At 33.1% G+C, this 12,698-nt stretch overlaps 5 protein-coding genes across 5 annotated transcripts; 3 read left to right on the top strand and 2 right to left on the bottom strand. All coding sequences in view use genetic code 12, as the record gives it.

The window, feature by feature from the left end:
- Positions 1-1,693: 1,693 nt before the first annotated feature.
- On the top strand, positions 1,694-2,905 carry J8A68_003896 (uncharacterized protein; the record flags this gene model as incomplete). The annotated part of the gene is made up of 1 exon (XM_049407799.1): positions 1,694-2,905. One exon carries the CDS (start codon positions 1,694-1,696, stop codon positions 2,903-2,905), a length of 1,212 nt encoding a protein of 403 aa, XP_049262832.1.
- Positions 2,906-5,105: 2,200 nt separating this feature from the next.
- Positions 5,106-5,831, top strand: J8A68_003897 (uncharacterized protein; the record flags this gene model as incomplete). Its single annotated transcript, XM_049407800.1, has 1 exon — positions 5,106-5,831. One exon carries the CDS (start codon positions 5,106-5,108, stop codon positions 5,829-5,831), a length of 726 nt encoding a protein of 241 aa, XP_049262833.1.
- Positions 5,832-6,474: 643 nt separating this feature from the next.
- Positions 6,475-7,077, bottom strand: RPL16A (60S ribosomal protein uL13; the record flags this gene model as incomplete). The annotated part of the gene is made up of 1 exon (XM_049407801.1): positions 6,475-7,077. One exon carries the CDS (start codon positions 7,075-7,077, stop codon positions 6,475-6,477), a length of 603 nt encoding a protein of 200 aa, XP_049262834.1.
- Positions 7,078-7,568: 491 nt separating this feature from the next.
- On the bottom strand, positions 7,569-9,287 carry LEU4 (2-isopropylmalate synthase; the record flags this gene model as incomplete). Its single annotated transcript, XM_049407802.1, has 1 exon — positions 7,569-9,287. The coding sequence occupies one exon, from the start codon at positions 9,285-9,287 to the stop codon at positions 7,569-7,571; it is 1,719 nt and encodes a 572-aa protein (XP_049262835.1).
- A 720-nt stretch (positions 9,288-10,007) lies between these two features.
- Positions 10,008-11,276, top strand: J8A68_003900 (uncharacterized protein; the record flags this gene model as incomplete). The annotated part of the gene is made up of 1 exon (XM_049407803.1): positions 10,008-11,276. One exon carries the CDS (start codon positions 10,008-10,010, stop codon positions 11,274-11,276), a length of 1,269 nt encoding a protein of 422 aa, XP_049262836.1.
- Between the last annotated feature and the right edge of the window lie 1,422 nt (positions 11,277-12,698).

The raw sequence follows: 12,698 nt of genomic DNA on the forward strand, positions 1-12,698 counted from the left end.
AACTGGTATTAGTGTCTATGTAGAAGAGAACCAAGTTAGCTCCTCTTAAAAATGTTTTGGGGCTGGCAAAAAACAGTTTTGAATCAGTATTCTCGAGTCTATTGGCTTAGAATTACTCAATATTGAACCTGTTATTCCACAAATAGCTTGTGAGTCGATTACAATAGGCGATGGTTGCGCAATCATTTCTTCTAAAATATATCTGATCCTATTGACTCAACAAAGAGAGAATTTCATTTCAAGACTAGAAAGTTTGGTGGTCATGGCAAATTGCAACCGAAGCATTTGTCCTATGGTGAATATACCCAGTACCGCAGGATCATCAACTATTTAGGCTCACTATTATAATTCTAACTTATCTGTTTTGATCTTACGTTAACCACGGGCCACTGGCTAATACATATACTTGAGAATATTGTAGTTTGTTTACTTCCAGAACATTGTAGTTCGTTTACTTCCAGTTTTCATTCTCGATCTTCGTTCACGGAAATACAGAAAACGGTAGCCGCGTTGAATTCAAACTTCTTTGGCGAGAATCGGAAAACTCCCTTTAGGCTTTTAATATCTAATTTAGAGCGGTACCTGTAACAGCCATGTTTTTCTTCGTCGTAATCTTCAAACCTCGAGAGAGGAAGTTCCATTTTTTCAGTATTTCCCTCTTATGATTCCCCTGTGCTGTTCATTCAAGTAGTATGTAGTGTTTTTTCAATTAGCATAGAATAGTATATATTAAGGAAGATGGTCATAACATAGCAAAACAATGGGAATAGTCTTGTGACGAATAATAGTGTAACCATACGACACTAATTGATTCAGGAAATGAACACATAATACGTACAGACTAAAAATCAAATGAATTTTGATGAACTTTGTAATAGAAATTTCCTTGACTTCAAGATTTTGTCAGGGTTTAACACGAAATATTCTTGAAAACAGGGAACGCGTAAATCAAATAAAGATAAATTCAATGAGAATCCTCATGAGACTCACATGAAGTCCATCACCACAAACAGAAATCTATTTCATTAAATTCTCGCTTACGAACAGACTAATATCGTCTGTCCTGCTGTTTATCTCTCTGCCTTATGATGATGGTTTTGTGTCTTTCTATTGTGTAAAATCAAGTTTTTCCGAAAAGACAAAGAAATTTTATTTTTTCGCGTTTACCATACAAATTAAATTTATTGTGTGAATTTTGGAGATTGGATTTGTCTTCCCCACCCAACCACCCCACTTTTACATACATTAAATTATTGTCTGAAGTATTAATAATTTTTTATTTAACACATTTGTGTTAAACGGGATAAACTACTGGATATGGACAAACCGTTATCAGGAAGATATGACATTTGAACTTGGTTATACCATCCTCTACAGTGAAACCCCAAAGATTGTACCCTTGAAATAAGTAAAGGAATTTAGATTTCGGACTTCGCAATTCCAGAAGCTGGTTTTTTTTTCCCATCAGTGGTGTGGTGTGTCAAGAAAACAGACAACTTACAGACAGACACTGGACACGTAAAAAAATAAAAATAAAAACTGTTAAGACACATAAATTGTCGGATGAATTGAAAATTATTAATTTTATTTAAATTGTAACTTAATTGCCACTTTTTCTTTTACTTTTTATTTAATCTGTAAAATTTATTCAATTTTCTTTTAATTGGTAGTTGGTAATATAGACAGAAGAAAAATGTCCGAAGATAATAATACTGGTAGTGGTAATGAAGAATCCCAAACGGGATATGTTGATATTTATTTAAGATTTAATGATGATATGGAAAAAGATTATTGTTTTCAAATAAAGACAACAACAACTTTTAGGGATTTATTTAGAATTTTTAATGAATTACCAATTTCACTTCGTCCAAGTGTATTTTATAGTGTTAAACCAATTGGATTTAAGAAATCTATATCACCAGGATATCTTACTGAAGATGGTAATTTCTTATTTGATTATGATTCTCAAAATCAAACAGTTCCAATTAAAGATTTCGATGAATTAATTAATAATAATGTTTGGCCAGGTCAATTAATTATACCAGAATGGAAATTTAATGATTTTGGATTTTATAGTTTTGTTACATTTTTAATTTGTTGGCTTTATACTGATTTACCTGATTTTATAAGTCCAACCCCAGGACTTTGTCTTACAAATCAAGTAACTAATCTTTTCGGATATTTAGCTTCTAGATTTGGTTATGGTCATATTGCTGATTTATTATTAGAAGATGTTTCAAGTCCAGTATCAGTTACTGGGCAAATCTTTTTCTTTGTATTTCATTTAATGAAAATTGGAATTATATTTGGATTATTTTATTCTGGTGCTGTTAATCCATATACTATTTTCACCCTTGGAAGAAATGTTCAAAAAGATATTACTAAGGAACAATTACTTGAATTAGGTTGGACTGGTACTAAAAAAGCTACAATTGATGAATATAAAGATTATTATCGTGATTATAAGACTGATGAATATGGTGGTATGGTTCCAGCTCATCGTGCTGGATTATTTAATACTATGAAACATTTAGGTTGTGAATTAGAACAAGGTGAAGGTTATAATACTCCATTAACTAAAGAAAATATGATTGTTACATTTGATGAATTATTAGAACAATCAAAACAACCAAATTTTAAATTAAAATTATGTTATGATTATTTTGCTGAATTAGGTCTTGTATTTGCTACTAATGTTGAAAATAAACAATCTTCAGAATTACCTGAATTCATTAAACAATATAGAAGATATGGATTATTAATTTCTAATGATAAATTGAAACAAATTGTCAAAGCAAGAAAGGGACTTCCAGAACCTGAACCTGAACTTGAATCTAAGCAAGAAGTGGAAAAGGTAGAAGAAATTGTTGATGAAAAGAAGAATGATGAAGATGATGAAGAGTAGATGAGGACAGTATGTCTAAAAACAATCAATGTAAGGGGGTTAGTATGAGTTGGATTGTTTTGTTTTAATTAGCATATACATATATATATATGTTTCATGTTTTATTCTTTTTCTTGTATCCTGTTAATTAATGTGTTTTTATATAGTAATACTTTCATTTGTAGTTTGGTTTTTATAAATTGTTTATATAAAAAAATTTTAATAATAAAATTTAATTTTAATGAAACAGATTAAGATGATCAATTATTTAATAACAGCTCAAGATAAATATTCAATAATAAATCAACTATTATCGAGGATAAATGATCAAGAACCAATAACATACATCAACTCAACATCGCCAGAAATACTATTAAATCTATCAACAACAATCAATCAAAACTTAAATTATGAACGATTCATTAATTTAAATCAAATTATAGAGTATATTGATAATATTGTTAATACAAATCATACAATCATAATTGAAGATTTATATCAATATGCCAATGTTAATACCAGTGATGAATTGAGGATCAATCAAACAAATTATTTACTTAATAAATTGATTCAACAATTGTATCAATTTAATGTATACATTATAGATTCAAAAAGAATTGGATTCATAGAATTATTAGTTGATAATATCGAGATTTCTAGGAGATAAAGCTTGAGAGAAGTATAAATGTCGATGACAGTTGATATGATGAGTTAACACGCTAGTAATTTGTTTTCAATTGGTGCCTGAAAACAAGCTAATATATGATAGATAGCATGGGGCGGGAGAATTCATAAGTGATGGCAATTGTAAGACAAATTATGTGAAACCCTTTTTTTTTTTAAAAGACGACGCCTGTCAAGCTAAACTGTCAAGGCAGACAGACATATTTGAGCGTCATCTTTTCATGTGCGCTACCACCAATTATAGTCAGCCGTCTTTTTATGAGAAGATTTTTTGTGTACAATATACGGAGTTAAATCTTATTCCATGACCAAATGGAAACTATGAAATTACAATACAGTACCCGATGAGAAATAAATTCGTATATATAGTCTCCTATTATTTTATATCACCCAATATAATTCAATTTTAGATCAACCATAATAATCATCAAATGTAAGTTTCATATATTGAATCAAATAATTCTTATGACATCAATTTGAAACTTTGATTTGAATCTTGGATATTGTAATTGTACATACAATACAATAGAATCGACCTTCCTTTATGTTTTTGTGATTGTAAAGTAATGAATCGGCAATCAATTAAATTGACGGAAAAAAAATGGTTTTCCTTTGTTTGTGTGTGTGTGCTTTTTTTTTTGGCCGCACCCGTATATTAATTATTTCGAAAAGGAACAATTGGTAGTGGGGAAGAGCCGCGGGGGGAACTTTTTATATTCTGGGCAGAGGCTTTATATAGCAACATCCAATAGTCCATTGTGATCCAAAGAGAAACAGGTGACTGGACGAAGCAACCGTATAACCCCCTTTGCAAGAGCAAACAAGTCACGTCTTTCGATTTTGAAAGTACTGTAGAATCTAAAGATCTTTTTCGGGCGGGCTGCAGATATGGATACTTTGACTCATGCCAAATGTCGCCCCACTCGTTTTTTTCGCGGTTGATCTGTTTTTGTTATCCGACCTATCCACAAACCGTTAGATATAGCTAGATCCTTAGATATCTATATATAGGATTTCATGGTCATGTATTCATTAACAGTGACTTTCAACTGAATGTGGTACGATTGAAAGTTAAGGTTTTTGCATGCTATTCGGAAAAATAGGCGATTTGTTTCAAGGATTATTTTTTTTTTTTTTTGGATTGTCTTAACTATTTTTTTTTAAAAAGCCAGTTTTATTATTTAGAGTTTTTGCTAAAAAAATAATTGAATTGTTACGGGTTTTTCCCCGTAGTCCCAAGAAATAAAAAAAGGGGAAACATACATACATAATAAATACAAAGTTATTTGTTTTCGACGACTTTTCTTTTTCTCTTTCCTTTCTCTTTCCTTTCTCTTCTATCGCTAAACTATCTACTCGAGTTATTTATATCGTTGAATCCTCCGGAATAATAAGTAGTACCGAGCACTAACCAAATCAAATCAAGAGAGTGTCAGATCAGATCAGACAGACAAACAACAAAAAAAAGAAGCAATACTAAGACACAACTCCGATATACGGTAGCCTAAGAAACAGATTTCATACCCACCATAAAAACATGTCCCTGACGTTATCACCTTGTGATTCTTGCTTAACTCTAAGTAACAACGCACCGGAATACAATAATAAACTAGTTATGAATTATGTTAATAGAAGACTATCTCAATATTCAAAAGTCACACCATTTAGATCAAGATCAAGATCAGCAACGACAATTGAAGAATCAATAACACAACAACCATCAATAATAGATGCTACCAATCGAGAATTAGAACTTGTGATGATTCATGATCATCATGATATTAATATAAAATTAACTGCCATTCATAATTTAATAGATACTCATAATAATTCAGTATCAATGTCAGATCTAACTGTTAATCATTTATTAATATTCTTATATTATAATCAATTAACATTATCATTCCCACAATTTTATATCAATCAACTTGAAGTAATTCATTTAGGTAAAGTATATACTTTCAATATGAATTCTGATTCATCAAGATTAGTTGATATTAATATTAATGCATTTAATAAATTCTTGGTGATTATTAAACCTGATAATGCTGATGGTATTTATAAATTCTTTGAAATGGAAACTTTTTTAAAACAAGATCAAAAGTTTGTTGATAAATCAACTGGTGAAGTAACTTATATTGATTCTATTGTTAAAAAGATAAAAGGAAGGTCTGATATTGATATCGATAATACTAATCAGAGGATACAAAAGAAAAGAATAAGAAAGTCGATCTTAAAAATATTAAAGAGACTTTATACATAGATAAGCTTGTACTGCTTAGTTGCTGCGTCTTCTTCTTCTTTCAATAGAATAATTAATATTTATTTATTTAAGTTAAGTTAACAATCTGTTTATGCTGCAAAATTTCTGCTGTAAACTTAGTTAAACGATCGTGCGATACTTAAAAAGAGAGATAATAAATCAACCAGAACCTATTTCGCTTTTATTTGCAGACGGGGAAAGCATGGGGTCAAGTGACACGTGAATACCTTATCAATAGGTTGGATATCGATCCGTCACGTACAATAGAGGTATCGCAAATCTAGAGCTTCAGGTTATCCTATTGCAATCTGCAATTCTACAACTCTACAGTATCTCAGCATTCTTCACAATTAGAATAAAATGTATATTTATAAGAACGGTTTCGTTTGGACGTTCAGTTTTTGTTGTTGTTTGTGTGGATGGTATGTGTGAATGGTATTGTTGGGATGGTAACCTTTGAATTTCGTAATATTAACAAATTTATATATATATAAAAAAGAATCACTTAAAACAAACATATGGATTTGGACCTGATAATGACAAAAAATACCCACAAATCAAAATCAATAAATAAAATACAAAGGATAAACTTTCATTTTAGATCCCCATATAAATGTTTTCAAATCCTATTTCATTAAACTTCTTAATAACCGAAAGAAGCTAATTGCTTAGCAACATCGGATTCAGCATTAGAAGCCTTAGCAGCATTAATCTTCTTAGTTAAAGCCTTCTTCTTGGCGTAGTATTCAGCAGATTTCAACTTTCTCTTTTCTTCTAATTTATCAACAACAGATTCGTATTTCCAACCAACAGCGGAAGATAACTTACCAACAGTGGTGTATTTTCTACCTTGCTTTAATCTTAAGACTCTTAAAGCTTGTGGAACAACAACTCTCTTCTTCTTGTCGTATGGTGGTGGAACACCTTCGAAAACCTTAAGTCTTTCTAAAGCAGCCTTACCTCTGGCGGTCTTGTGAGGCATCATACCTCTGATGGCCTTGTATAAAATTCTAGATGGGGCTCTGAAATGGAATGGACCATGAGTCTTGTTGAATCTGGTGGCCTTTCTTAAGTAATCATGATATTTCAATTTGTTTCTGAAAAATTCACCAGAAATGTTTAAGGCTTCACATCTGACGACGACAATCTTTTGACCGTTTAATAATTGCTTAGCAACAATAGAAGCTAAACGACCTAATAAATGGCCCTTACCGTCAATGACAACAACTGGTTCAAAGGTAGACATTTCGTTGATTAGTTATAATAAAGGAAAGAAAATGGGAGAAGAGAATTTTTTTTCTTTTAGTGAAGGTGAAAAAAAATTTTGTTGTGTGTGAGAGTTACTAGGAGGGTTTGGTAGTGGGTTTTTTGTTAGTACAACTGTAGATTATTGCACTAAACAACTGAGCGAACTCTTCTCAGCGAAAAAAATGTTAGCAATAATAACCTGTAAACGTTTGCAGAGAAACTGTAAAATTCGCACCGCTACGCATTTTGTGAGTGAAAAAAACTAGAAGGTGGATTCTTTTTCATTTCGTTATCATATGCGAAATCGTAATACTGTATACAGGAACCATCACGTGCCCATAGAATGATAGGGTAGAAGCCCTAATGAATTGTTGCAAAAAAAATAGAGTAACGATCTCAACCAATGTGAACCGAAGTTGGTTGCTAGTATAAATGTAACAATAAAATTTATATTGGTACAAGTCTTTCTAAAAAGTCATATCTATCTACTTAGAGAGAAAGTTCTTTTGATTCAATCAATGAATTAAGAACAGAAAGAATAGCTTCAATTGAAGCTTGTGAAACATCATTGTGGATACCACATCCCCATTTAGAAACCTTTTCATTAGAGGAGTTAACATATGTTAATTGAACATAAGTAGCAGCCTTACTACTGGAGCCACTTCCTAATGAGTGTTCACTATAGTTTTCAACTTCAAATAAGATACCAAATCTTTGATAAATTGCATTAACAAATGAAGAAATTGGACCATTACCTTGACCCTTAATTGTAATTTGTTTTCCATCTTGACCAAGTACGGCATAGATTTCACGATTGTTGTCCTTATCGGAACTCTTATTCTTGGTAATTTCAAAATCATTGAGAGCCAATGGGGAAGATGGTTGGATATATTGTCTCTTGAATAAGTTACAGATTTCTTCAGTTTTCAATTCCCTTCCCAATGAATCAGCTCTTTCTTGAACAGTAGCAGAAAATGCAACTTGTAATTGTCTTGGTAAATCTAAACCTAAAGATCTTAAAATAACCCAAGCAGCACCACCTTTACCAGATTGAGAGTTGACTCTGATAACAGCTTCGTATGTTCTTCCAATATCCTTTGGGTCTAATGGTAAGTATGGCATAGCCCATTTAATATCACCTTGTCTAGCTCTTTCATCAGACTTGGCGAAACCTTTCTTAATAGCATCTTGATGAGATCCGCTAAATGCACAAACAACAAGGGAACCACCATATGGAGATCTTGGATGAACATTGATCTTGTTACAACGTTCACTAACATCGATGACACTTTCAATATCAGAGAAATCTAAGTTTGGTGAAATTCCTTGAGTATACATATTTAAAGCAACAGTGACTAAATCGACATTACCAGTTCTTTCACCATTACCAAAGATACAACCTTCGACTCTATCAGCACCAGCTAAAATACCTAATTCGGTAGCAGCAACCCCACAACCACGATCATTATGACAATGGGTCGAGACAACAACCTTTTCACGTTCAGTAATGTGTTGACAGAAATATTCAATTTGATCAGCATAGACATTTGGACCAGCAACTTCGACAGTTGCAGGTAGGTTGAAGATCATTGGATTTTCAGCAGTTGGTTCCCAGGCTTGTTTGACAGCTTCACAAATTTCAACTGCGAATTCAACTGGAGTATCCGAGAAACACTCAGGAGAGAATTCCAAGTTCCATTCAGTTTCTTGCATATTTGGATCATCTTTAGTTAAAGATCTGACTAATTTAGTAGTTTCAATAGCCTTAGCAATAGCATCTTCTTTTGACATACCAAAGACAACATCACGGAAGACATCAGAAGTGGCTAAGTAAATATGAATAATCGCCTTTTTAGCACCCTTGACCGATTCAACCGTTCTTCTAACTAATGGTTCACGGGATTGGGTCAAGACTTGAATAGCAACATCTTCTGGGGCATTTTCAACGGCATAACGCGTGAAATCAAAATCAGTCTGAGAAGCTGAAGGAAATGATACTTCAATTTCTTTAAACCCAATCTCAACTAATTTATGGAAATATTCTTTCTTTTCTGCAACTGACATTGGATCAGGTAATGATTGATTACCATCTCTTAAATCGGTAGATAACCATCTTGGAGCCTTTGTTATCGTTTTGTTTGGCCAGGTTCTTGTAGGTAAGTTGATATGTTTTGCAGGTGGGTATTTTATGGATGGATCCTTAAGCATGTTTTTGTATTGGAGTTTAACAGGTGGGATCCTGCCAGTAGAGGCAGCCCTGGTAAAAATCTTGAATGTACGGTTAAGCATAGTCAGTTACACAAGTATCCAGAAGAAATATAACAAGATGACAGGAAAGAAAGAGAAAGAAATAAACACATAAGCGAAATTACAATTCATTGGATTTGATGAATCATAAGGTACCGAATGTGAAAAATTACCACCACAATGGATTTAAAATATATTTCCGGCGCGAATATGCCGGTACAGGTGAATCATGATTGTTTCGATCAAAAATTTTTTTTTTTTTCACTTCCCCTCTCCTCCAAGATAGATCCAACTACTTCTTCTTGTTCTTTAGTCAACTAAGTCTGTAAGTCCGATCATATTTTAACTGAAGAGGGGGGACTTTAAAATCGACTGAACAAGTGGAATACTTGCGGAGAATTAAGGGGGGCTTCTATATTCATACAAATAATGAAGCCACACATGTCAATTTATGACGTGAAAATAGGCGGAAATCAATACACGTCATATTTCAATCACGTGAACGATGCGCTACCTGGTCACATGATCAGAGTTTTGTGATAATTTTTTTTTTGGAGGAAATCAAAGAAAAAAACTTCCTTACAATGCTCATCTCAAAACAATTTAAAAATATTTATGAAAAATTTATTTATCAGTTTTCTTTTTGAAACTTCAATAATTATCAATTAAATAGAATCAAAAATGGCTAAATCATCAAGTAAAGTATCAAAGAAAGACTCCAAATCCAAGAAGGTCGAAAAGAAGGTTGTTGAATCCGAATCATCTTCCTCTGAAGAAAGCTCATCTTCTTCTGAAGAAAGCTCAGATGAAAGCTCTGATAACGAATCATCTTCAGATTCTGAATCTGAATCCGAACAAGAAGTAAAGAAACAAAAGAAGGTTGCTGAATCTTCTGATTCCGAATCTGATTCCGACTCTGAAAGTGAAGAAGAAAAGGAAGTCAAGAAGGAAGCTGCTGCCGACTCCTCCTCATCTGACTCTGAATCTGAAAGTGAAGAAGAAAAGGAAGAAAAGAAAGAATCATCATCCGAATCCGATTCTGAATCCTCCTCATCTGAATCTGAATCTGATAGTGATTCTGACGAAGAAGAAGAAGTTAAAGATTCAAAGAAACGTAAGGCTGAATCTTCCTCAGCTGAATCTTCATCTGAAACTTCCGAAGAAGAAGTTGAACAACCAGTTACCAAGAAAGCTAAGACTGAAGAAGAACCAGCTACTTTATTCGTTGGTAGATTATCATGGAATGTTGATGATGAATGGTTACAAAGAGAATTTGAACCATTAGGTGGTGTTATTAGTGCTAGAGTTATAATGGATAAGGCTACTGGTAAATCTAGAGGTTATGGTTATGTTGATTTTGAATCTAAAGAAGCTGCTGAACGTGCATTAAATGAATATCAAGGTAGAGAAATGGATGGTAGACCAATTAATTTAGATATGTCTACTGGTAAACCACATGCAGCCAAATCTAATGACAGAGCTAAACAATATGGTGATACCCCATCTGCTCCATCTGATACTCTTTTCATTGGTAATCTTTCATTCAACGCCGACAGAGACAGTTTATTCAATACTTTTGGTGAATATGGTAGTGTTATATCATGTAGAGTTCCAACTCATCCAGATACTCAACAACCAAAGGGATTCGGTTATGTTCAATTTTCTTCTATTGATGAAGCAAAGGCTGCATTAGAAGCATTAAACGGTGAATTAATCGATGGCCGTCCATGTAGATTAGATTTCTCCACTCCAAGAGACAACAACAATAGCAGAGGTGGTTTCGGTGGAAATAGAGGAGGTAATTTTGGTGGTAGAGGAGGAAACAGAGGTGGTAGAGGTGGTTTTGGTGGTAACAGAGGTGATTTTGGCGGTAACAGAGGTGGTCGTGAAAGATCATTCTCTCCAAGACCAACAACTGAATTCAAGGGTACCAAGAAGACTTTTGATTAAAGCAGACTAAGGATTTTAGAAAGAAATTAAAATTTCATGATTTTATAGTAAAAAGGTTTTTGTATTTTACATGTTTATAACGTTTTGTTGCATTATAGACTCTTATTTGATTCAAGGAAGTCAATTCGTATATTATTAGTTATTCTTTTTTAATTGTACATTTTTTATCAGGTTAGATACGAAGTAACTATCGAAAAATCTTCTATTGGAGGGGGGGAATTCAACGCACTTATTAAACCTGAGTTTGGATTGAATCTTTTTCGTCAGAGGCAGTGGCATAGGCTGAGAAGAAGAAGAACAAGAAGAAGAAGACGAAGAAGGAGAAGATGATGATCACGACGAAGAAATTGAAGAGTACAAAATCACGAGATGAAAGTCCGATCAATGAATATTCTATAGTAGTGTATAAATAAACCCGTGATAATGAGGTCTTTTAGTCAGATATTACAGTAATTTGCAGCAAGATACTCTGGTGGGTGTGGGTGAAATGCTTGTCATTTTCATCAGTAGACTTTTTGGTATGTCTTACCCGAGAACAGACAATTAACATTTCACACTTAACATCTAAAGAGTCAATGGGATAGAAGACTATATGACCTAGAATGAAGATACAACTTTCCTCATTGTTGATTGCCAACATGTAGGGTCTGTCCTTGCAAACACCAAAGGGTAGATTGAATTCTTACTAAGGGTCCGATCTTAATTCGATGCCGAGGAAAAGCCTGCAAATTTAAATCTCAGATTCATAACGCTTAATCAGGAAGTAAATTAGATGCTCTACTCCTCCTCGTCATATGATAAAAAAAAGAATTATAATCATCCGTTGATTACGCGTATTGTCCTTCAGGTTTCATCATGCAGTCTCTATGGCTTTGGGAAGCCGCGCTTCCCCTTATTGTCATTGTGCCAATCTCCACACACCCAACCCCCGCCTGCTTTACTATTATCAAGGGGAGGTATTATCGAATAGTATTTTATATATCGAGTGTTTTTATATTTTGAAATTAAATATGATAATTTACTTTCTTATCAAAGATCAATATAGAAATGTCGACTATAAGAAAAATTAATTATATTGGTGTATGCATAGATTTGCATCTACAAAAATAAATGATGGGGGGAAGAAGTTAGTAATGTCTGACAAAACCAAAAAAAAGCGTTAAAAAATAAATCAGACAAGAAAAAAAACACCCTCGTATTTTTAAAAATTGTGTCTGAATTTCTATCATGTTATTTTAACCTTTGTTTTTAACAGAAGTTTGCAACTTAAGCGATACATGAAAGGAAGCTCCTTTGATAGGTGGCAAAAGGATCTTTCAGTTCAGCAAAATTCAATTCTCTTTAAATGCAATTATCACAAGACAGGGGGGAAGGAGTTTCAGTATGAGCAATTCTATGTCTAAGCCTGGTGGGCATCAAAAA

This window comes from Hemisphaericaspora subhashii, assembly GCF_019202705.1.
Source record: "Hemisphaericaspora subhashii strain CBS 10753 chromosome Unknown scaffold58, whole genome shotgun sequence".
NCBI lineage: Eukaryota > Fungi > Ascomycota > Pichiomycetes > Serinales > Debaryomycetaceae > Hemisphaericaspora > Hemisphaericaspora subhashii.